The following is a 23,007-nucleotide window of genomic DNA, read 5'->3' as shown; positions in this document are numbered from 1 at the left end:
GGCTTTCTTCTTTCTGTCAATTCAACCAATTAGTCCACATGTTTAGACTTAGATGGAACAAAAGGCTGTCAGTTTAGGTATACTGTCAAGTAGTTGTTAATATTATGTGATTGTTGGCATGCACTCGTTGGTGTGAAAGTTGATAAATATGTGCTGTTGGATTGATTATCTTGTTGGTTAGCCCATTGTTTAAATAATTTTTCTATATATTCAAGTTCCTTGTTTTAAATTATAATATTTCACTGTTACTTAATCACATTGTCATAATATTATAATGTTATAATCATAAGTGTTGGTTGGTCAGTCAGTCAGTCATGCTCAATTTTTCAATTTTGCAAGTTACATGAGTCTAGTTCAACCTTTTCTCCCATAATACTTCCTATTTTGATTATTTGCTCCTGTTTTACTTAAATTTAATTGCTAACATAGTCATAAGGAGCTCCTAAACTTTGGCAGGTTTTTTTCTGCTCTAACTATAGAAGTAAATTCATAGCCTATGAAAAATAAATAAAACAAAAACTAGTTCAAATCTATGCTTTGGAATTATTACACAAGTTTTTTGTTAGAACAAACTTAGGGTGCCAATTATTTGCAGGTAAGAGGACAGCATGTAACTGAGTGATACTTCAGTACAACCTAACCATGTACCTATGATTAAGGATGATTGCTATACAGCATAGAACAACAGATAACAACTAAAGTTGTTAAAGTTTTAGAAACCTTAACATGTATTTTGTATGTTTGTACTCTGTGTTTTCAATCACTAATCAAAGTTAACCAAGCTACAAATTTTCTATCCCTGTCTAAAAATAAGAGGCAAAGCTTGGCTTGAAGTGTCCAACTTATGATTTGAACATGTGCCAGAACATGCATGCAGTAACCCTGATTATTGTGCAACATTTGAACTTTTGCAACTAAAATTAATATCTGAGGCCAGTTTCTCCAAACATATAAATTATTGTCTAGAATAGTAATGACAAAATTAATTTGGAAAATTTGAGGAAAAATTGGATAAATGAGGATTGTAAATAATGGAGGCATGAGTAATCAAAGCATTATTGTAGCCCCTCATTTCTCAGCACAAACAGATGTGAAGTTAGGTCACTTGCACCTGGTTCCTGAGTTTGTGGGCAGGCTTCTAAATCTGAAAATAATTGTTGATAGGGAATTAAACTTCAGAAGCAATATGTAACAAGTAATATATAACAAGTTTAATCTATTGTTGTTTTCCAAATTTTTATACTTCTGTTAAGAATCATTGCATGATGGGACACATTAGTTTGCCCCTGTCCATACAGAAATCTGAAATAGATAAATGGAGTTTAATGTAACTTGTGCAACATGTATTGCCTATAAAGTTCTAAACATGATCAGGTTCTGTAGGTCATCGATTAAAAGTGAAAAAAAAATTATTAGGGATAATTGTCTGTGTACTAATGTTGTGAACATGATATATCAATATAGAATTAATGGATATTGACCAAACTTGTATGACAAGTACTACCAACAAAGTTCTAGACCTGAGTGACTTTTGAAAATGAAATAAAATGGTCAAAAGGTCAGTTGTATTTGAGAAATCTGCTACAGTTTTGTGCATGGATACCACATCAAACTAAAATACATCAGACACAATAACATTGGTGTTCCATAAACACAGCTTTCATTTGTTTATTTTTGCTGTTAAAGTAGTTATAGTAAAACAATTTTCTATCACATTATTGAATAGTATTTAATAGAAAATTCCTTACATTTTATTAATTTTGTGATTTAATAAGTTGCTAATGTCATTTGCATGTTGTTGGTACTGTGACAGTGATTCAGCTATGCAATGCTATGCTTTTGTAAAATTTGGTTTCTCTGTAGTTTTCCCTATATTACACTTCAGTAAAAATTGTGCTGCTTGTATAAAATTTAAACCGTAGTTGAACTCTGCGCTTTGTAGAAACAGTTGTCTGGAACATCTGTTCTAATGTTGGCTGTTTTATTTAGTAGGAATTTAAAGAGACAAGTAAGTGTATTAGCACATTAACAGGTTGAGAAACATCACTTGCATTTTAACATTTTGTTTTAGGTTTATGTGGCTGCTGTTTGTCATTTTTATTAGATATAACAAAATGTTACAAAAATCTGGGTTCATAAATAGTGTAGGTGTTCTATATATAAAACATTAAAATACTGCTATGATACTAATTTATAAAACTCGTTTGTTAAGTTAATCACTTAACAGCTTGATAGTTTTCTTTCAGCTGCTACTAATGGAATTTTCTGAGCTTTTTGTCCTTTTTGAACAATGTAGGAAGTAGAAAATTAGGGCATGACAAATTATAGGGGAAACTTCAGGCTGTTGATAACTTATACCTACCTGTACCTATTGATGTAAATAGGGCATAAACTTTCTATAGGTTTGATTTAGTAGTTATATTATGAGAATTTTTTGCAGAATATACAGCAATTTATATTTTTATATTTTGTTGCTTTGTTTCAGATATTATGCTAACCTTAAAGAAATCATTTTCTAAACAAGTGCTTTCTAAAAGTGTATGCTTTCAGCCTGTCACCTACTTTGTAACATATTCTATCAAAATAATTGCTTTATTTCACAACATTTTTTCACATTAACTAAGGTAACAAATAAACAGTAATATGTTACCTACAGTGCCTACTACTGAATATCGGAACATCCAACATGTGCACAGTGGTATAAAGGATAATAATCATCTAAAGCTGTATGCAGAATTCATGCATTGAAGATGTTGAAACAATAACATCTCTGTATTAGTTATCAGCTGCAAAAAATGTTGTGTGTACTTTTCTGGACAATTCAGTAATACTTTAAATGCTCACAAGTTATCATAATGTAAGGATATTAGGTTTTGTTTATATAACTACAGTTTTACAAATTATTTGTAACCAGTTTAAGGAAATGAATAATCATAAATTTTATTCACTGTGCAAATTAACATTTAGTGAAAGTAAAAAGCTAGTATTTCATATATTCTACAATTGGTTTAAAGTTAAAGAATATTAAATTTGAATAATGTATACTTTATGAAAGAACATTTTTTGTAATTAAAACACAATGTATGAAACTGTTAGGGGGAGAATAAGAAGAGAACTAAAGCGAGCTGGTTTATTTATGAATACTTACCACTGTTCCTAATTTTGAACCGACCAAAGGGAAAATAAATGATTGGCATTACCAATGCCCCCCAGTTTGTCTGTGGACTTTCACGCTACAAACCGGGTTTCGATACCTGTAGTGGGCAGAGCACAGATAGCTTAATTCAAAACAACAGCAGCAGCATTGCCAACTAAACTATTTGGCTAATCTTGATTAACAAGGTGAATTAACCATCACATTATGATGCCTCCATCAAGCTTGAGCTTGTTTTGTGGCCTTTGGTCTTGCAGTTCTCTGACAGTTGAGCACCTTTGCCATGAGGTTAAAACTAAACTGTATTCTAATAATAGTGTTATGGTGTTAAGAACATTTGTTAACTTTGTAGAGTAGCCTCTAATGTTTTATTTTTATAATGACAATATGATAGCCATTAAATTTTACTTGAAAGCAAGGTGTGTAGCATGAACCAAATTTTCAGTTTTTTTGTTTTTTTTAAAACCATTTTTACAGTTTTTAATGTTACAGGGAATGACATATAATCATTCATGCATATGTAATAACCTCTACAACATTTGTAGTATTACTGGTCTTGGAACTGTGTGTAAATGTTTTGTATTTCTGTTCTTACTATTGTTATCTTTGTACAAGATTTATGATTATTAGAGCTGCTGCTGTCCTTGCTCTAAGTTTTAAATATACTGTTAAAAAAAAAAAGAGGCATGATTTTAGGTTTTTTTATTTATTGGACAAATAGAACTGAAATTATATTTTAGGGCTACCAGTTGTTCAGTGAATGTGAAGTTAAATAATTTGTAGATTGGCAACACCCTTTAACTAACTATTTGTGGAACATGAACTATTTAAACTTTTAGTTGTCGGAGCTCATATCTGACCAAATCAATGTTTCTGATAGTTACATCAAGATCTTCTCTAGTATTAAAGCAGTCCATGCATTTGCAAGATACTCATTCTTCTGGTAAGTCAGTAAGGAATTTTTTTATTATTCCTCAAACAGGAAGTATAGAGGAAAACAGGGAAACGTTCTTGTTTTATGTGGTGGCTATTGGCTTATTTTGTATTCAAAGAACGCCCAGAGTTATTATATAAAAAGTAGGTCAATGCTACATGTCTGTCGTTTTGTGACATTTTTATGATTTTTTGTTTAATACTGCTGCAAGAGACCGTTTGGCTCATTTCCAGACTTGAAAGGTTATATCAGTAAGTTAAGTACCGTGCCTCCATATTGTCAAGCAAAATATTTGTCCATTGGAAACACTTTACATCTATGTATATTTTTATTACACCATGCTACAACTGAATAGGTACTGTAAATAAATTAAATGTTGTTGCATGAAATGCATCATTCATGTCTAGATGTAAATCTCTGAACTGTGAATAAATGAAATATAAACTTGTTTGTAAAGAATATGTAGGGTTTAGGGATGTTTCTGTGGCAATGTCAACTCTGGTTATCTTCATGGAATTTCATACAACTTGTGGGGTTAACAGTGAGGCCAAAGCAAGTCTTCTTAACTTTATACTGTTTATTAAAGAGTAATCGTTCTAGTTTTTGACATAATCTTTATTGAATCCATGATTTGTAGACCAACTATTCCTTAGTCTTGTTTTTTAGAATTCAGTCCTGATGTAGTGTAATTAGTCCTTCCATATCCTTGTTTGGGTTGTCTTGTTAGAGAAACTATTTGTCTAATAGAGCACTTACAACTATTTTACAATGGGTTTATGTAAGAGTGTAAGTTCCACTTGAGCTTGTACTTGTCTAATTTCTAACAGTTTTAGTAATTGTACTAAACAATAACTTTACCAAAAACGGGCTCATTTACCATAACAACTGTAATTCAGGCAATCGTCAAAACAGCTACTCAGTAAATTTTGAAGCCTGAGGGTAAAATGAGGTTACTTTCTAAATGAAGTAGGACATACAAAATTGTACACTCACTTCTACAGAAGGAAATGTAAAACTCACTTTGTACTTACAATTAATCACTTGTTGTCTTCTAATAATTCATGAAGTTGCTGTTACTAAATGTTCATGATATTAACTGAAATAATTTTGATATCTCTTTGGATTAAAACTTCCTTTTTAGTGAGATTATCTTGTATTTTCAAGTCATTATAGTAGTGTTTGATAACACCACCAGTGATTTCCTGAGTTTATTTATTAGTTTCTTTGGCATGTGAATCTTTAGAATCACAAATGTACATTTAAATATAGGAGTGATATGGTGAAGAATAAGAGTAGGTTTGCTGACAGGGAACTTGCTTTTTACAAAGTAAAAGTTTGGAGGTAGCTTAACTGGATGATGAAAAACAAAACTTATCATTGTACAATGTTTCAACAGATTATCATCCTCAACTAAGAATCAGTGACAAATAAAGCTGTCTTGCCTTAAACGTTCCTCTGTAACAAAGATTGTTTCATCACTTTGTGAAAGATATTGTCTCATAAGTTTCAGAAGGAGACAAAATGTATCAATTGTTGATTATTTCTGATAGGAACTGTAGTACAGTCAAGGAATATTCTCTTGTTTGTGATTTTGCATATTGTAACCTAGATTGAAGTGCTTTGCTGATGATGGTTCTTCCTTGGTGAGATAAATGATTGAGATTAAAGGGAGTTTTATCCATAACCATTTTCTATGAAAGAAATGGCTAAACTTTCAGAGTTTTATGTAATGTTTAATGTGAAGACTGTTAGGCTACACTTAAGATATTAGTTGGTTTTTGCAGTAGTGTAGCCTGGATTCTTGTGTAAGTTTAAGAGGGAAAATGAGGATTATAGGCCAGCATTTTACAGATGTTTAAAAAGGAAATTGAAAAAAAATGTATTTTCAAGATGGCAAGAGTTTGCAAACTCTTTGTTAACCTGAAGATGACCTAAGAAGGTCAAAATGTTGTTCTGTACTTTATTTTAATTAAAGTTATAATACCCATACCCAACTGTCTTGAGATTACATTTTTAATTCAAGTGAATTTCTCACCATCATGAATTACTTGACCAGAAGGAGATTGAAGTTTTCTTATAATTGAGAAAGGTGGGTTTGAAATTGTTTTCTTAAAGGTGGATTTAAAATACAGTGTTGAAGGATGAAAATGTCCCTGTTTATGGTTGCACTTTTAAGTCATTTCTCATTTGATTAAACTGTTATAAACTTGCAGACTAATAATTAGCAGTATCTTCTATTAAACTCAAATAACTTCTGTAAAATACCCTAACTTTGTTACAGTTTTGTTTTAGTATACATGTAATTGAACAAGAACTTTATTTTTTCTCAGTCCTTTTCAGCATGTTGGAACACATACATTACGTATTTCTGGACTTTCATGTCAGACTTGAATGCTCTTTACTTGGGCAAAAGTGAGTTCTGTATTTCTTTGTAAAGGACCCTGCAGAATTCAATAATTTTGTATTGTGCAAAATATAAATTGTGCATTCTATCCATGTTTAATACATACCTAAAAGGCATACTATATCATTTTTTGTTCACCTACATTGTAAAACAGGTCAGAAAGCATGTGAGAAGACATCATTTATTTTCTTGAGAAAAGAGCTTCCAGTTAGATTAGCCAATATTATGAAAGAGATTCAACTTCTCCCTGAACATTTGCTGCAGATGCCATCTGTGGTTTTAGTGAAAAGCTGGTATGTGAAACAATTTTTAAAGTAGTTTTTTCAAACAGTAATATTGCTTGATTTAAGTTCTGTTTTTCTTCTTAGTTCAGACAAATGTCTTGTGTGTATATTTGAAATTGTGAAATAATTCTTTTGTATTTCATATTTATTTCTCATATTATGACCCTAATTTGACATTCAGATGATAAGGATTATTATAATTTTTGTATCGTTTAAATCATTAAGGGTTTTAATCAATATTTTTCATACTGTAACAGTTTTGTTTTAAAATCTAAAATGTTGTCAGGTTTCAAGTCTGGTAAAGTTTTGCCTGTATTCTTGTGCTTCATATAAGTAACTGTTAGATTCATTTATAGGTTTAAGTGCACTTGGGTTGTGGGTCTGTGGTGATTAGTAATTTGATACAAGAAATCAAAGTCCTTCAGTTTTAGTGCTGTTGGAAGGCTTAATTAAAAGGACTGTATGCCAATATGTAATAACTTGTATGTTTTTTTTATTGTATTTTTATCTTCAGTCTTGAATAGTAATTACAGAAGGCCTTTTGAACACTCAAACAAGTTTTATAGTAGAGCTTTGCTTGCCACTTCCTGCTTGGATTATATTTTGAACAAGTTATTAATACCTCAACTTTCAACATGTTTTTAAGAGTACAATAACTTTGAAAGAAAGAATTTTAACTAGGTGCAAAAGCTTTGCCAAACCAGAAGTTTCAGCCAATTAGAATTTTTAAGAGAATTGTGATAACTTAAGGTACATTTTCATGTCAGGTTAACAAAAAAAAGTATTAGTTCAAAGAGTAAAAAATGAATATATTTTGGTATATTAATTTTATTAAGAAAGCAACTGAATGTACACAGGGTTGGTCTACTGGACTTGATCCTATGTTGGAGTAAGAATGCTGACTATAATTTTAAATTTACTGCTGTGTGAATCACTATAAATTGTGGTGGGCTTTTAGCCAAATGTAGAAGTCTTGTACACAACAAATTAAATGTTTTATAAAAGTATTTACAAATGTGATTATTTGACATCAGTCTGACAGATGGTTGTGCAGGGTGATGTTTATTTGTAAAATACAAATATATATTTTTTTAATTTTACAGTTTGCATGTTGTATTTGCATAACTTCTAGTACCTTCAAAGTATGTAACCACAATTCTTTTTCAGTGTCTCCAGTGTATAGTAACTACTATTAACTGTACTCTACCACAAACCATCTCTCCTAAATTAGAATTTAGAAGTTTTAAATACAATTACTTTTGGAGTAGATTGTTTTTAAAAATTAATTCTCAGACTTTGAGAACCAAGAAAAGGTTAACAGATAATGAGAGGATATTTGGGGTCAGTAAAATAAAAGAATTGTGATTGCAAATTTTTTTCAAGACTTTTAATTTTGAAAGTTTACATTACATTTTTAATTACTGTATAGCTATAAAATAACTTTTTTCATTGTTGGTGATCCAAAGCTAATAAACTTCATAATTTTTGTCTTGAAAGGTATGAAAGAAGTTTTAGTGAAATATTGGAATTTGAAAAAGTTGATTCTGAAGATGGCTTGGTTTTAGAAAGGTTTGTGTATTTTTCAGAAATATTTATAAAATTGTCTGTTTTCTAAAATGTGTTGGTTTTCTGTCACTGCTTTGTGGTTAACAAAACATTATCAGTTTTAACTTCCACTTATATAGTAATAGGTAGTATAGTTCACACATTGTTGTTGTCAGTTAACTTTTTTTTTGAGCTAGAAAAACAAGGTAAGCTTGTATCTTTTGTCTGAATTCAAGTTGTGAATGAGTGAGAACTAGAGAGAGGTTCTGAATACTAGGAGCCAAAGACCAAAATATGTAACCTGTTACTATATTTGTGTGAAATTTCTGACTACTATAGAGTTTTTGTATGTAAAAAGAACAAAAATAAAGGTTAGTTGAAGAATGGTTTGCAAGCAGTATGCAGCATAATGAAATTTCTTTTGTTATAAAAAAATTCATCTAAAACAAACATGCCAGATTTTTAGCATTTAATCTTTGTTTTAAAAATACTGCAGTAATTTTATTATCCTAATATTCAAGGAGAATACAGTGTATATAACTATGTATACTGCTCTGCTAACAAGAATGTATTAAGTGACTCAAGTAATGACATAGGCATTTTCTAAGCCTAAAACTTTCTTGGAGGTACACAAATTTAATTTGAATGTTAATATTTTAGTTTAATTTTAAATGTGTATGTTCAATTGAATTTTCCTTTTTAATAATGTTAAGTGATTTAGTTTCAATTATTAGATATACTAAGGGAGGCTGGGTTTAAGTGAATGTTATATAATGTATTTTAGTATTTATAAATTTTAAATTTATCTAAAATATGAAAAAGTAAATTTCTAAATTATTTTTAGAATTCGTCAACAGACTAAAATCAGAATTGATTAGTTTTGATGATTGCTTCTTTCCTTTTCCTTATCTTTAATAGTATTTGCTGGAAATGTTTGTTGTTTTTTTTCTTTCTTTTTTTCTGGTTTTGGGTGATGGTGTGCTGCTGACTGGCTACCTTCCATTTGAGACATGATTCAAAATTAGGAACTGTAACAGAAAGCATAAGAAGTTATACAATGAATAATAATTACAAATACATATTTAAGTTTCATTTTACAGTAAATTTTAAGTGTAATTTTTAATTTTTGTCAGCTGCAAAATATCATTCACTCTTGTATATTTTTAAAATAGAATTTTATATATAGAAAAGTTTAATGTACAAATTTTGTTTTTTACAAAAAAGAAAAGCTTTTATAATATACTGTTTTGCTATCTTACAACAAGGGATAAGAGGTAACTCTTCAAGGATTAAATTGGAACTTGCTTACTGTTGGAAAAGTCATAGCAAAATAAAATAATGTTACTCACCAGCTATTTGCATTTATTAAAATATAAAAAAAAAAGTTTTAGTTGCTGTTCCAGATAAATTGTATATCTCCTTTATTAAGAATATAGAAAAAAGAAAATCTAAATGAAATGCGCCCCAGTGGCATAAGAGTATGTCTGGGAACTTGCAGTGCTAGGATGTGAGCTTCAATACACATGGTGGGCAGAGCACAGATTGCTCATTGTGTAGCCTTGTGCTTAATTACAAAGTATGTAAAATAGCTCAAGTGAAAACCAGTATTCTATAAACGCTTATCTGGTCTGATTCCATTCTTCAAACTTATAGTAATTCAAATTAAGTTCTCTGTCCTTCAAATCCTAGTTACCTTATGGACACAATTAAACTATTAAAAAACAAATCAGTACATTTAAAAGATTTGTGCAGCTTTCTGTTTTACTAAACAATGAATTTATTATTGTTACTCTAAAGGTTTGCAAATGTATTGATTGCTAAATTGCTTGAAATTGTGTAATTAAGAAAAATGATGTAACACATCAAGCCATTATTTCAAAATCTTCACGAGTCATCTTAATTTTGCTGAGTTTTAAGTGAATGTAAAAGAAGTGTCAGTTGAATAAAGGAAACTAGTCAGCCTGGAAGAACCTTGTTTTGTTTTGTAAAATATTCTGTTTTTATTATGCGTGTTCTTGAAAGTACAGTATGCTGTATGTAACACTTTTCTGAAAGTGCATTTCACTTGTTTAAAATAAACAACTCTGAAGCTAAGATTGTAGGACATATAGAAAAACACAACATAGATATTATTATTTTTCTCTATTTCATTCATCTAATGTAGCTCCTGATTATTTTTCTCTATTTCATTCATCTAATCTAGCTCCTGTATGTACCTGAATGTATATTTTCCATAAAGTGCATGAAGCTAACTAAATGTCTATTCATCTTAGTGTGATTGTGAAGAGAATTAGTGTGCATGTGTGTTACCAAATGTGTACACATTTATCCAAATTTACCTTTGATAGAAAATATAAGCTTACACCTTATAATTTTATCCACATCTACACCATAAACATAATCTCTTACGAGGTGTCTTCATTGGGGAAATATTAAGCTATTAATTGTTTTGCCCGTTAATCTAGAATATATTTGAAAAATGTTTAGAACACTTGTATTAAAAAGAAAGCTTATTCAAGGTATTGTGAAAATGTAACTGCATCAAATAACTAGTAACAAAGTTCTAACAGATGTATGTTGAGTAAATACTCTGTAATATATACTCTTTAATAATAGTCTAATTTGATTTGTTTGCTTTGAATGTTTTATATAAACATGTATATATTTCTTCCTATTGAATTGAATAATAAAATATTAGCTGTAGTTATGGTATAAAAGCAATTAACTTCTTACTGAAATTAGTAAAAGAATTAAAAATGTTTTTTAAATTTACTGTTTGAAAGATCTTAAATTCATGTGTTTCTCTTTGGTGCTTGGTGCTAATAGCTTTTGTCAAACTCTGTTGAAGATCAGAAATCGTCATACAAATGTAGTTCCCACTATGGCTCAAGGTGTTATTGAACTGAAAGAGACTTACGAAGTTCACCCTCAGGTAGAACATAGTATCCAGTATTTTCTCGACCGTTTTTACATGAGTAGAATATCAATACGGATGCTGATCAACCAACACAGTATGTTTACCTTTTTGATATTTATTAACTTCAGTAAATTCATTAAGAGTATTATTAAAGAGACTCGTATTTCAATTAAGCTAACTATAATTCCTTTAAATTCTGAATTTACATTAAGATGTAAGATAATTTTGAAAGAAGGCTTTTAATACAAGTTTTAATAGTTATTCACTGTAAGCTATACTTATTTTGGAAGGGAATTTCTTAAAAAACAGGATTTTCCCTGACTGATTGATAAAGATGCGAGTGTGAATGGAAAGACGGAAGGATAAGAATGTGCAGTGTATATTTGTTTTATATATTTATATTTTCCGTTATTTTTGTTTTGTGTTGATGTTATATACATGCATGTTTTTATTCTGTCAGCTCAAATAATTTGAATTTGCTATATTCCCTTTAATATTTCTTATACATATAACATCTATCTTTGGTAGAGGTCTTTTCTTGTTTATATGACTTTGCTTTAACATTTTGTAAATTTGGTGCATTGAAATAAATATTGCATAAAGTACAAGTTTTCCTCCTAGATTTGTTATATAATTGAAGATAAATGTATTAAATTGAAAAAAATATTAGTACTTGTTTGAACACTTTTGGATACTGTTTTGTGAATTTTTCTCATAAGTTAGATCATGGATAAAGTCTAATTGTAATATTGAAGATCTTTTTGAAGCCATTCCTACAAAATTTGAGTAATTGTCAAAGCTCAAAAGCCCTGATTAGTATAGGTTAAAATACATGTGTGTGAGTTTCATTTCACTTATTCTAAAGTAGAGTGATGATTCTTTTTATGTTTAATTACAAACATGTATGGGTTTGTTATTAATACATTTTTTCGGGGGTTATGCTTGCTCACTAGGTTCATGCTGTAGATGCTATTTCTCTTTTGACAGTTTTAAAAGAAACATTTAATGTTTAACTCAATTAAATAAATTAATAATAAGTGGTGGTTAGTTTTCTTAAAGAATATTAATATTTTTGTCTGTTTTTAAAAGTGGTATCTGACAAGATTTTGCAAAAATGTTTTGTGACTTTTAGCTTCTCTCTTCGGGGCCAATCTAACAGGGCACCCTCGTCATATAGGCTGTATTGATCCTAACTGTGATATTGTGGCTCTTGTGCATGGTGAGAACTATTACCTTAAATTTTATTTACCACCGAGCTTCTCATGATTTAAATTGTTAACTTTTGTTTTTCATTATAATGAATTTTGAGTAGTACATGCTCAAGTAATAGGATAATTGTTTTATAAAAAGTTACCAGTAAGTAAAATGTAACCAAACATTCAACAGCTTTTGTGTGTCTGTGTGGAATAATATTGCTGCACATGATCCCATAAGATAAACTGTTAAAGTGAAGTATTGTAATATGATTTACTTTTCTCAGTGGTACTTGTTTTGTTTTTCTTTGTATAATAATTTATTAGCAGAGACCCTCAAAACATTTGCTTCCAAATTAATATATTTATTGCAACAGTACTTCTTTAAATACAGGATTTCTAGACTAATACAAAATAAGTCCACTTGTCTTAGCCCTGACATTAGTTAAGCATATATAAACTAGTCTTCATTTGATAAAGAGAAATTTCCACAGTAACTTGTGTACATTTGTTGCTTTAGTTGAGTTAGGGATGAACATTACTACACTTAATACTATCAGTAAATGACTTATTTTATCCTACTACTTAATGTAGGATTTTTTGAAACAATTTCAAGACTTAATACCTTGTACAAAATTTCTGTTACAGTATATTTACACTTGCCATTTGTTTACATCTGAAATAAACTGCAACACATACACATGTTGATTTGAGATTTGCACATTTTCAGGGCAGATAAACTGGGTATAATTTTTCGTGCTACAACTATTAAAGTCAATCACAAACAAGGCTGTATTAAACTAAAGTTAGATACCTAAGAAGAATCAAATACCTATTCAGAATACAGAAATAAAGATATTGGAAAATACATGATCACAATAAAATATATAAAGTTTTTCTTTATCACAACATATATTTATATTTGCATCTGTTTAAATGAAGTGCAGCATGTTCACATTTAGGTATTAAGATGTGAGCACATTTTAGAACAGATTATTATGATAATATTAGATAGTACTTCTCTACTCAATATATTAAACACACAAGCAAATTTGTTTTCTTTTAATTGCAATAATTTATCAGTTTTTTACATGTTGGATGTCTATATAAAAAAAAAATCTTTATAAACTAAAAGAGACAATGTAATTATTTAGCCTCCAGAGCAAGATTTTAAACATCCTTGATTAAACTTGAGTAAATAACAATCGTTATCCAAACTCAAAAAAAAAAAAAAAAAAAATCACAGGTAAAATGAATGTAAAAGAAAACCCTTGTAAAGTGAAATAAATCACATAATTATAAAAATGTACTGAATTTAAATAGTATGCATATACCCTTACTTACTTTCTAATGAAACCTAATGTATTTTAAGGCTTAGTGAAATTGCTTAAATATCTTTAAGGTTTGGATCTGAAACCTTATGAATTGATTTAAGCCCATTCTTTTTGTAATGTTCACACTTTGTATATACATACAAGATGTAATTAATAACTTTATCTATTTAGCATATACTTATGATGATTATTTTGTGTTAGCATAGTACATTGACTTAAGTATGCCAAATTATCTAAACCTCATGATATATTATTGGGATTACATTTGAATATATCATTAGCAGTGAACCTTTTAAACTGATAAGTCAATGCATGTTACTTGTTAACAGTTTTTGTTATATGACTGTATGCTCCTAAGTAAATCAGTATATTAGACTTGATATTAATTACTGGGTTACTTTTTAGTTCTAATCTATATAAGTATTTTGCTTTGAGAAGATTATAATAATATCAGAAGTAGTAATACACTAAACACTGCATGTTAAGTAATTCTTTATACATTCATAGAAATAACTATTGGTTTAAATAAGTAACTAATGTTAAAAACAAAGTATACAAAGATCAAATACAGTTGTTCTAATCTAATGGTTAAACATAAGATTTAAAGTGTTGAGAGACTGAATCACTCTTGTGTAAAATCGTTTTCTACGCAACTAACAAAGAAAATACAGAACTATAAAATAGTACATTCATGGTACATTCTTCATATATATATATACACACACACGTGTATGTGTGTGTAGGAAGATGTTTTTTCAACCTTTATAACATTTTTCTGTGAAAAATAAAATAATATATGTAGCTGATTTTTACCAGTTTGTGATTGAAATTGGTTCACACTTGAAATTCATTTCTCAATTAATAATAATAAAGATATCATGGTGAAGATGAAGTTTGAATAATCCGGAGAAGATAAATTGTAGACAATGAGTAACTTAATTTTCTTCATAATTTGCAGATGAGGATGTTCACTTTCAAAATTATTTTTCTACCTCTTTTTATCATTGGATTAGTTTTAAATTTCTTAGTCAATTGGCTACTTGCCTGTGCTTTGAATATTGCTATAAATTCTGAGTTGTCCAAAAATGTAAGTTAAGTGTATGTTTGTATCTCTTTCATTTTAAAGATAGACAAAAACTGTTTTATTATAATAGAATTGTCTCTTTCACTCTGTATTTTGCCATACATAATATGAATGATGTATACAGTATGTTATTTTTACTTAAAAGGCAACTATAACTTTCAGTCCTGTGAAATTTTTTGTAAATTAAAAGAACTTTAAAGGCTAAGATAAAGCTTGCTTTTGTGCTGTTGAAATGGTGTATTTTATTCACTCTGAGCATTATTTTTGTGGACACAATTTTTTAAGTTATTTCACATTATTCTTAACAAAGACTCTTTGAAATTGGAAGGAAGGTAATTAATTTTACCAAAAAATGTTTTTTCAATTCCGTTTTGTGTGACTGATTTACCAATGACTATAATTTGTATAGAATACATTATGATATTTAGATGTGGTTGTTGATGTTTTTAAATATTAATAGATGATACTTTGGTCTCTTAGATGCTTTTGAGAATGCAAAGTTTCTCTGCGATCAATATTATTTGGGCTCACCAGATGTTATCATAGAAGAACATAATGGTAAGATTGTGATTAAATTTTATTTATTTTGAAAAAATAGTATTAACTAATAACCAGAGAATATTAATTATATACTTTAGTTGTTTTACTTAAGTTTTCTGCTTTTGTTTTACAATGTTTTAAGTGAAGTGCTAACTTTAACATTCTGTTAATAAAATATTTTTGATATTTACTCTGTGAACAATGGTTAAGAAGTCTTAATTCACAAAACATGAGTTGGTCACTTTATACAAGCTAGAAAATTGACTCTTTACTTACTAAAAGTGGATTTTACTAATTCTATATTTATGAAATTTGGCATGATAATGGTAAACACTACAAGTCTGTTGTACACAAAATCTGAATTGTATTAAAGTCTTTATACAGTAGAAACTTGTCTTAGAATTTTTTGAGTCTTTACTGAATCAATTTGAGTGCAGTGTAACTTTTTATGTTATGAATAAAAATACTTTAATAGTTTTCATATTTCATTTGCTTTAAACTCATATCATAAATGAATATCATAAGTTTTGTTTTTGTTATTTTCTATGTTGACATTATCTATAGCTAAATCATTAAAGTATAGTGATAAATCTTTAAAATTATGGAATAAAATCAACAGAATCTGTATTTTTCTTCCTTTAATAAATTATTTATTGTCATAAGTTCAACTTCATTATCTTTGTAATTTTAGCTGTTTGTTGTCTTTAAATATATTTTATTTTATGGATTTGCAGCATTTTGTATGTTAAATTATTTCTATGCCTAATCAGCAACATATCAGTATGTTGCCATATAACTGCATCTGCATGCATTCAGCTTTGGATTTGTACCCTCATAGTTACTTAAGTTTAATTTTTGTTTTCTCTAAGGCTTTTTTGACAGAAAATTTAATAATTTACCTTACAAATATATGTTCTGAAACTTAAACATAAAATCTCTAAAATAGAATGTCCACAAACAATTATAAATTAACTTCTTTTCTAACTAAACTATTTAACATATAAAAAATATATTTGTTAAATGCTGAGAGCATCGATTCACGTACCAACATGCGACTTATCAAATATTTACAAATTTACAATCTTTTATCACCAATTTCAAAGGGGTCATTGAAAGTTTGGAGCTGAAATTGAGCTCTTTTTATTGGGTGTAAACACATACCAGGTAAGTTTTCAAAACTGCCTTTAAAGTTAAGGCTATGTGAATTTGGCTTCTGTTGTGGAGATGATTTCTCATTACAAGGAGGAATTATGATATTAAAGTTACATGTCAGACTATGAATTGTTTATTTATTGTGTTTAGGATAAGTCAGTGTATTTGGTATAATATTGAAATTATATAAGCTGAAATAGGAAAATTGAGAAGGGATATGACATAAATAAATTAATATTTATAATATTTCAAGTATTCTGATTTAAATTAAGGAAGTAAAATAATGATACAATAATTGTAATTTTCCACTGTGCTCAGATGGTAATTTTATTGGCATAACATTAATATTAAAGTTGTTTAACTATTCTGAGTGTAACTGTGAAAACTATAAGCATTGTGACATGAAGAGAAGAACAAGGCTTGTATTTAATGGGCTAATGTGATTTTTAAATGCCTGGTTTCTTGTACAGCATATTAAAATAAGCTTAGTTTAAAACAAGTTTTACTCTTTATTTTGTATAAAATAATATGTACCTTTTTTAAATTAAAAAATATATGATTATGAGGTCTGCATTGAACAGTCTTTTTCATTCTTATCTCTATTTAATGCAAACTTGAGTTTAAATGATTTCTATTAATGTAATTAAAATTGACCTATGTTTCCAGAAAGTTTTTGTATTAGCCACAATATTTTGCTAGCTCTTTCACTGTCGCCAAGAGTTATATCATTCATGTTCAGTAATCCAGTTGGTAGCTTCTAATGGAGCTATAATAGCAAAATATTGAGCAGCTAAAGATACATTGTGGAGATATAGGTCATTATCTGTCTTAATAGAAATCTCTTATTCAGTTAAGCTATCCTAGGGTTACCAAAATGTGTGATTATAAAATTTGAATTGAACAGTCATAAGTAACTTAATAAAAATGTTTTGACATCATATATTACTGTAGGTGAAGTGCTTGGTAATGTGTAATGTGAAATGCCTAAGCATTAACAAATATAAAATGTGGGTTTGTTCAGTAAGAGTTTCCTGCATTTCTTAGTTTTTTTCTAAAATAATTTCATCTTACAAAGAGAAACAACTTCAAAATAGTTATCTTTATGATATTAGTACTCGAGTTGATAGAATATGTGCAGGATCAGTCCATTGAATCAACTCAGTGTTGGAGAAGTAACATTGACTATATTTCTAATTTATTCATGTGTATTTAAATAAGATATGATAATCATTTAGTAAAATGCCCTTGTTTGTTGCACACAAAACTTGAGCGTGTTACAAAAGTATTTATACTTGAGATGTCAACCTGATTCAGACTGATAAGTTAGAGTGTAAGGTGTAAGTCATGTGAAGAATGAAGATGTATCTTTTCATAGAAACACTCAGTATCACTACGTTTATATGGTAATTACTTTCCACCACCCTGAATTGTCACTAAATCAGAAATGTAAAGTAAAATGAAGAGTTTAACTTTTGGCATCAAATATATAATACGATGTTAAATGACATTCTCTAAAGAGTTGTGGCTTTTGTGCACTTTGTTCCCATTTTTAGAATCTTTGAATAAAGATTTCAAATACAATACAAGGACTTTCAAATGTTTTTCTGGAGGCATATCATTACATAATGTTTTTTGTCAGCTGATGACGTGCTGCTAAAGATGCAGTTGTGGTTACTATAGTAACTGAATCATACCTATTACTAATTGAGTGTCGGTCCATTTGTTTTAATGGATGTGGTGAAAAGTCCTACAACTGTCTCCAGTTATGCAGAAAAAAATGTGCAAAGTTTCACAGAATATCCATTTAGAGGTTTATAATATATTTGTGTTTTAAATACTACAGTGTTTGTTTCATGCAAATAAATCAGTAAATCATATAACATTTTTGTTATGTGAAAATTTGCTGGTTTTTCAAATATCCACATGAAACAGTTTTTTTATATGTTAATGTCAGATGAACTAGGATAACCCCAAAAATGTGTTGTGACTTAGTACATTAGTTTTGCTATTTAAGATAAATAATACAAGATACTCTGAACACTTCTGTTGTGACCCAGTCTGGCTAGTTTCACTACTGTAGATAAAATAAGCTAAGATACTCCTAAGAATTGTGTTGTAGCCTATTCTAAAAATAAGACATTTCCAAAATATAACAAAAAATTCTATTTGATTATAAAGTGCTATAAATATAAGTTTAATACCTTCATGTGATGCAACAGTATTTTACAGGGCTTCTGTTTTATAACAAACAACTGGCAGTGTGCACACACAGTTCACGCTTAAATGATAGTGACACTTCAGCTTGAGTGCATTATTCCTCAATTCACCTATTTGTAAGTCAGAAATATTTATTACACAAATATAAATTTGTATTTGTTTTTTGCAAGCATGGATCAATATATTTCCAAACTCATCCAGAAATATAAGGCATCAGTTTTATGTGCATGTTGACCTATAAGTGTTGACCTAACTTGAACATTGCTAACATACTGTATTTCTTTCAGCACTTGACCTTGGAGCTCCTATTTCAGTGGTGTATGTTCCTTCTCATCTATACCACATGCTGTTTGAACTGCTTAAGGTTAGTAGTGCAGAGATTGCATTTAAGCAAACCTTGTATTTATCCTGTTTGCTGTTATATATGTGTGAAATATAAAAAAAAAAAAGTTGGAGGTTTGAGTTTGTTTTAATTTAAAATCTTAGAATAATCTTTTAATGTTTATTTTGTACTGTTAGAAAATAGAACTAAAAGGTGTATGCTTTAAGTTAACCAGGAACTATTACATGAATAAAAAAAATTATCCTTCTATTTTGGTATTTGATTTTCTTTATTTTTGCTTGCACTATTTAAAATGCTGGACCTGAAAAATGTTTATCTACCATCTACCATTTATTTTGTTGATGAGACCTTGAAGAAATTATACTATTAAGATATGGGATTGTTTTGAGCATCAAAAATGCTCTTGGATTAGATAAGTATCACCTACTGCCTTTTTCTGTTAATTATCTAGTTTTGAACAATATGAGATTGCTGTCTCTTTCTGCATTTAAGAGTTCCCATGAAGTAGTTATATTTCAACAATACTATCTTTTTTTTTATTAATATTAATTTATAAGTCTCTTACATTTTATGATTATTAATCGATATCTTTGTGTTTATGATTAATCTCAGATATTAAATTAATTATTTGTACACAAGTATGTTTGATACTGATAAATAATTTGTTATTAATTGGACATCTAAAAACAATTTGAGAAGTAATATTGGCTATAATTCTAAATTTACAAAACATCTTTCTGGAGTATAGAAGGCTTTTAGTAAAATGTTCAAGTCTGTTGCAGTCAAAACATCAGGCATGTTACAGAAGTGTTTGTACTCGAGATATGTCTATTAACTGATATTATCAGTCTGATTTAGACTATCAAGTTGGAATGTAAAGTAATGTATTATGAAGAATAAATATACTTATCTGTTATTCACTTTGAAAGTTGTAGTTGTTTAACTTCTGCAACCTCCTAAATGCATATTTGAAGACTTTTATCAGAATTCCTTAGAAATGTATCTAATAGTTACCTTTAACACAAATTGATGTAAAATCAGTAATGTAGGGTAACATGAGATGCTTAACTCTGACATGAAATACATAATATACTTATCTGTTATTCACTTTGAAAGTTGTAGTTGTTTAACTTCTGCAACCTCCTAAATGCATATTTGAAGACTTTTATCAGAATTCCTTAGAAATGTATCTAATAGTTACCTTTAACACAAATTGATGTAAAATCAGTAATGTAGGGTAACATGAGATGCTTAACTCTGACATGAAATACATAATACAATGTTGAATAGCACTGTAAAAAGTCAGAGCATAGACAATTAATACCCACTTGTACACATAGGGTTAAAGTTCATCATCCAATTGAAGACACAAATAATTTAATAGGTATGTTAAGCATTATGTTTCTGTTATTAGTATATTATATCTTAAGTAGAGGAAGTAAAATGTATGTTTTGAAATAATCACGTTATAAAATCTCTCAATTACTTCAAGATAAAACTTATTTGTTTCATATATTTTGGAAAATTCAGTTTTTATTAAACTTAGTTTTTTGTTAACTTTTTAGTTATTCATAATTTTTTAACAGAAAAGTGAGTGATGTTGTGTGACACACTAAACTTATAATTTGTAACATCACACTTCATTCAGTAAAGCTAATTAAATGTTTAAGATAGAATTTTGCTGAAGTGCAAAAAAATCATATAAAAAAAGTTTGAGACTTGTACAGAATTTTGTCTATTTTAGACAACTGGAATAAAAAACGTAGTCATCAAACACAGTACCAGTTTCATAAGCTGCAAACTTTTTAAAATTAAGTAAATACCTCGGTACTTTCTCCAGCCACTTGTGCAGAAGTATGCAAAGTATAAAGCAATTTTACTCAATGCAGATGTTTGTTTTTCTTTTCTACTATTGCTCACATTATAAAATTGTATTTTCATTTATTTTGTGAATATTTTGTTATAATTGTTTGTATAAATGTGCTGTTTGTTTCATGTTTATTTAATTTTTAATTGACATTTGCACTTGGAAAAGACAATGTATTTTGAAATTAGCACATACTGTTTGTATTTTAGGTTTTATAAAAGGACATTTTCTTTCCATATCTATATTTTAAACAATAAAATTACAAGTGTTTCACTAAATAATTTTTGTTATTCCTTTTGAAAAAAACTGAGCAATTTAAAGATGATATTTAAATGTTTCCCTCATTATAAATAAAGGAAAGAGTGAGTTATTTTTAGATGTTAAAATGTTATGGTAAATTTTAAAAGCATTTTAAACATATTGATTTTATATACAAAACACATTAGACCCACCCATCAAAAAAGGGTTAACTGTGCATGTCAGTGTTTTAGTAAGTTTTCAAAATTTAATTAAAACTTCTTTTTGTTTGTTATACCAATGAGTATAGCATATAATTACATCTAATAATCCATATTTTAATTGTATACAAGTTCTTAATTTTGTAAGGAAATGTTTAAAAAACCCTAAATTCCTCTTAATGTAAGAAATATAACGTATCTTCCCCAGACTTTCTATTTCTTTCACCCTCCATTAAGTATGAAATGTAATAATATTAATTAATCACTGTAAAATTGTCATTGTTTAGATAAATCTTAATTTTTATAGCCTCCAATTTTGTGTGGTTACAGGGCCATGAAATAGAAAATTAGACTAATTCTTCGATGTCCACCAGCCACATCCTTTTTTTCAGGAGCCATTGGAGTAGATTCCTGTGCATATTGAGGGAACTCCTAGAGAAGGTTCTGTACTTTCAGTTTACCTCATCTGAGATTTGAACATCCATCCACGTGCTTGCTGTGCGTTGAGACCTATAAAGGGGAGGAGAGGATTCTGGTGGTTGAGGGTTCCAACCGAAACACACCACTTTGACTTTGAATTCCTGTAGACAGCTGGTCTTTGGATGGCCTCCTGTATGGTCAGTTGGCTGGTCCACTTGGGGTAGGGTCAACCAAGTACCAGTGTTGGATGTTTTCAACAGGTGTTGTGGGCATTGTGTCTGATGTTGTTGTTTGATTATAGTGCTCACAAAACTCTGGCATTTCTGCAATGTCCTTATTTGGCATTGTAGTGCATCCCCTTGTAGGGCTTCATGGTGGGTGGGGGCAGTGGGCACTCAAATATTCTTTCTTTATTATGGATCCCCCAACACAAAATAAAAATAAAATAATAAAAAACAAGCCATAAGTAAACAATATCTTGAAGATTCTGAACAGAAATATTCAACTTCTTCATCACCTGTAACTCATTTTCTGATATAACATTTTTTATCAGACAAATCTCTAGGCCAGATGTCTCCCTTTATTATTCATAAAGGACTTCAGGGGCTTGCTGGTTCTCCTAAGTCAGTCAAAAAGCTACTTCTAGAGATGTCTTGGTGGAAACATTCATTCCAAGAGAGAGTGAACTCTTCTTACATTGAAAGGCCATTGGGGATATAACCATTGAGGTTACTCCCCATGCTACTCTGAATTCACAATGAGCAGTTATTGTTGAGAGAGATTTGAAAAGCATCCAGAAGTCAGAGATCCTATCTGGTTTCTTCACCCAAGGAGTTCTGCAGAAAGGTGTATCTCCACTCAAAAAGATAGAATTATGATGCCGACCAACTTTATAATTTTGACATTTACATCACCATGACCACCTGCAACCATCAAGGCAGGTTATCTAAATTGCATAGTGTAGTCATATATTCAAAACCCTCTCAGATGTTTCCAATGTCAGTGGTTCAGTTACTCGACATCATGTCATGGTTTCTTGTTGTGTGCTTATTGTGGTGACAAGGACCATAATGCCTACAAGTTCAAAATGGACCCTCTTTATGCTAATTGTAGTGGCCTTCACTTCTGTTAATTTTGTTCGTGCCTTAAGTGGGTGGAGGA

The 23,007-nt window shown here is 29.3% G+C and overlaps 1 protein-coding gene across 1 annotated transcript in view; it reads left to right on the top strand.

Moving 5' to 3' along the window:
- The window catches only part of Pdk (pyruvate dehydrogenase kinase), a 49,623-nt gene that overhangs the window by 6,269 nt on the left and 20,347 nt on the right, over positions 1-23,007 (top strand). The window contains exons 3-8 of the mRNA XM_076500233.1: positions 6,647-6,785; positions 8,274-8,345; positions 11,148-11,332; positions 12,371-12,457; positions 15,330-15,407; positions 19,046-19,122. Of these exons, the coding sequence (XP_076356348.1) occupies positions 6,647-6,785; positions 8,274-8,345; positions 11,148-11,332; positions 12,371-12,457; positions 15,330-15,407; positions 19,046-19,122 (638 nt within the window). The remainder of the gene's footprint in view (positions 1-6,646; positions 6,786-8,273; positions 8,346-11,147; positions 11,333-12,370; positions 12,458-15,329; positions 15,408-19,045; positions 19,123-23,007) is intronic.

This window comes from Tachypleus tridentatus, chromosome 4, assembly GCF_004210375.1.
Source record: "Tachypleus tridentatus isolate NWPU-2018 chromosome 4, ASM421037v1, whole genome shotgun sequence".
In the NCBI taxonomy this organism is placed as follows: domain Eukaryota; kingdom Metazoa; phylum Arthropoda; class Merostomata; order Xiphosura; family Limulidae; genus Tachypleus; species Tachypleus tridentatus.
Note: the sequence above shows the minus strand (reverse complement) of the source record. Positions and strands in the feature narration are given on the sequence as shown.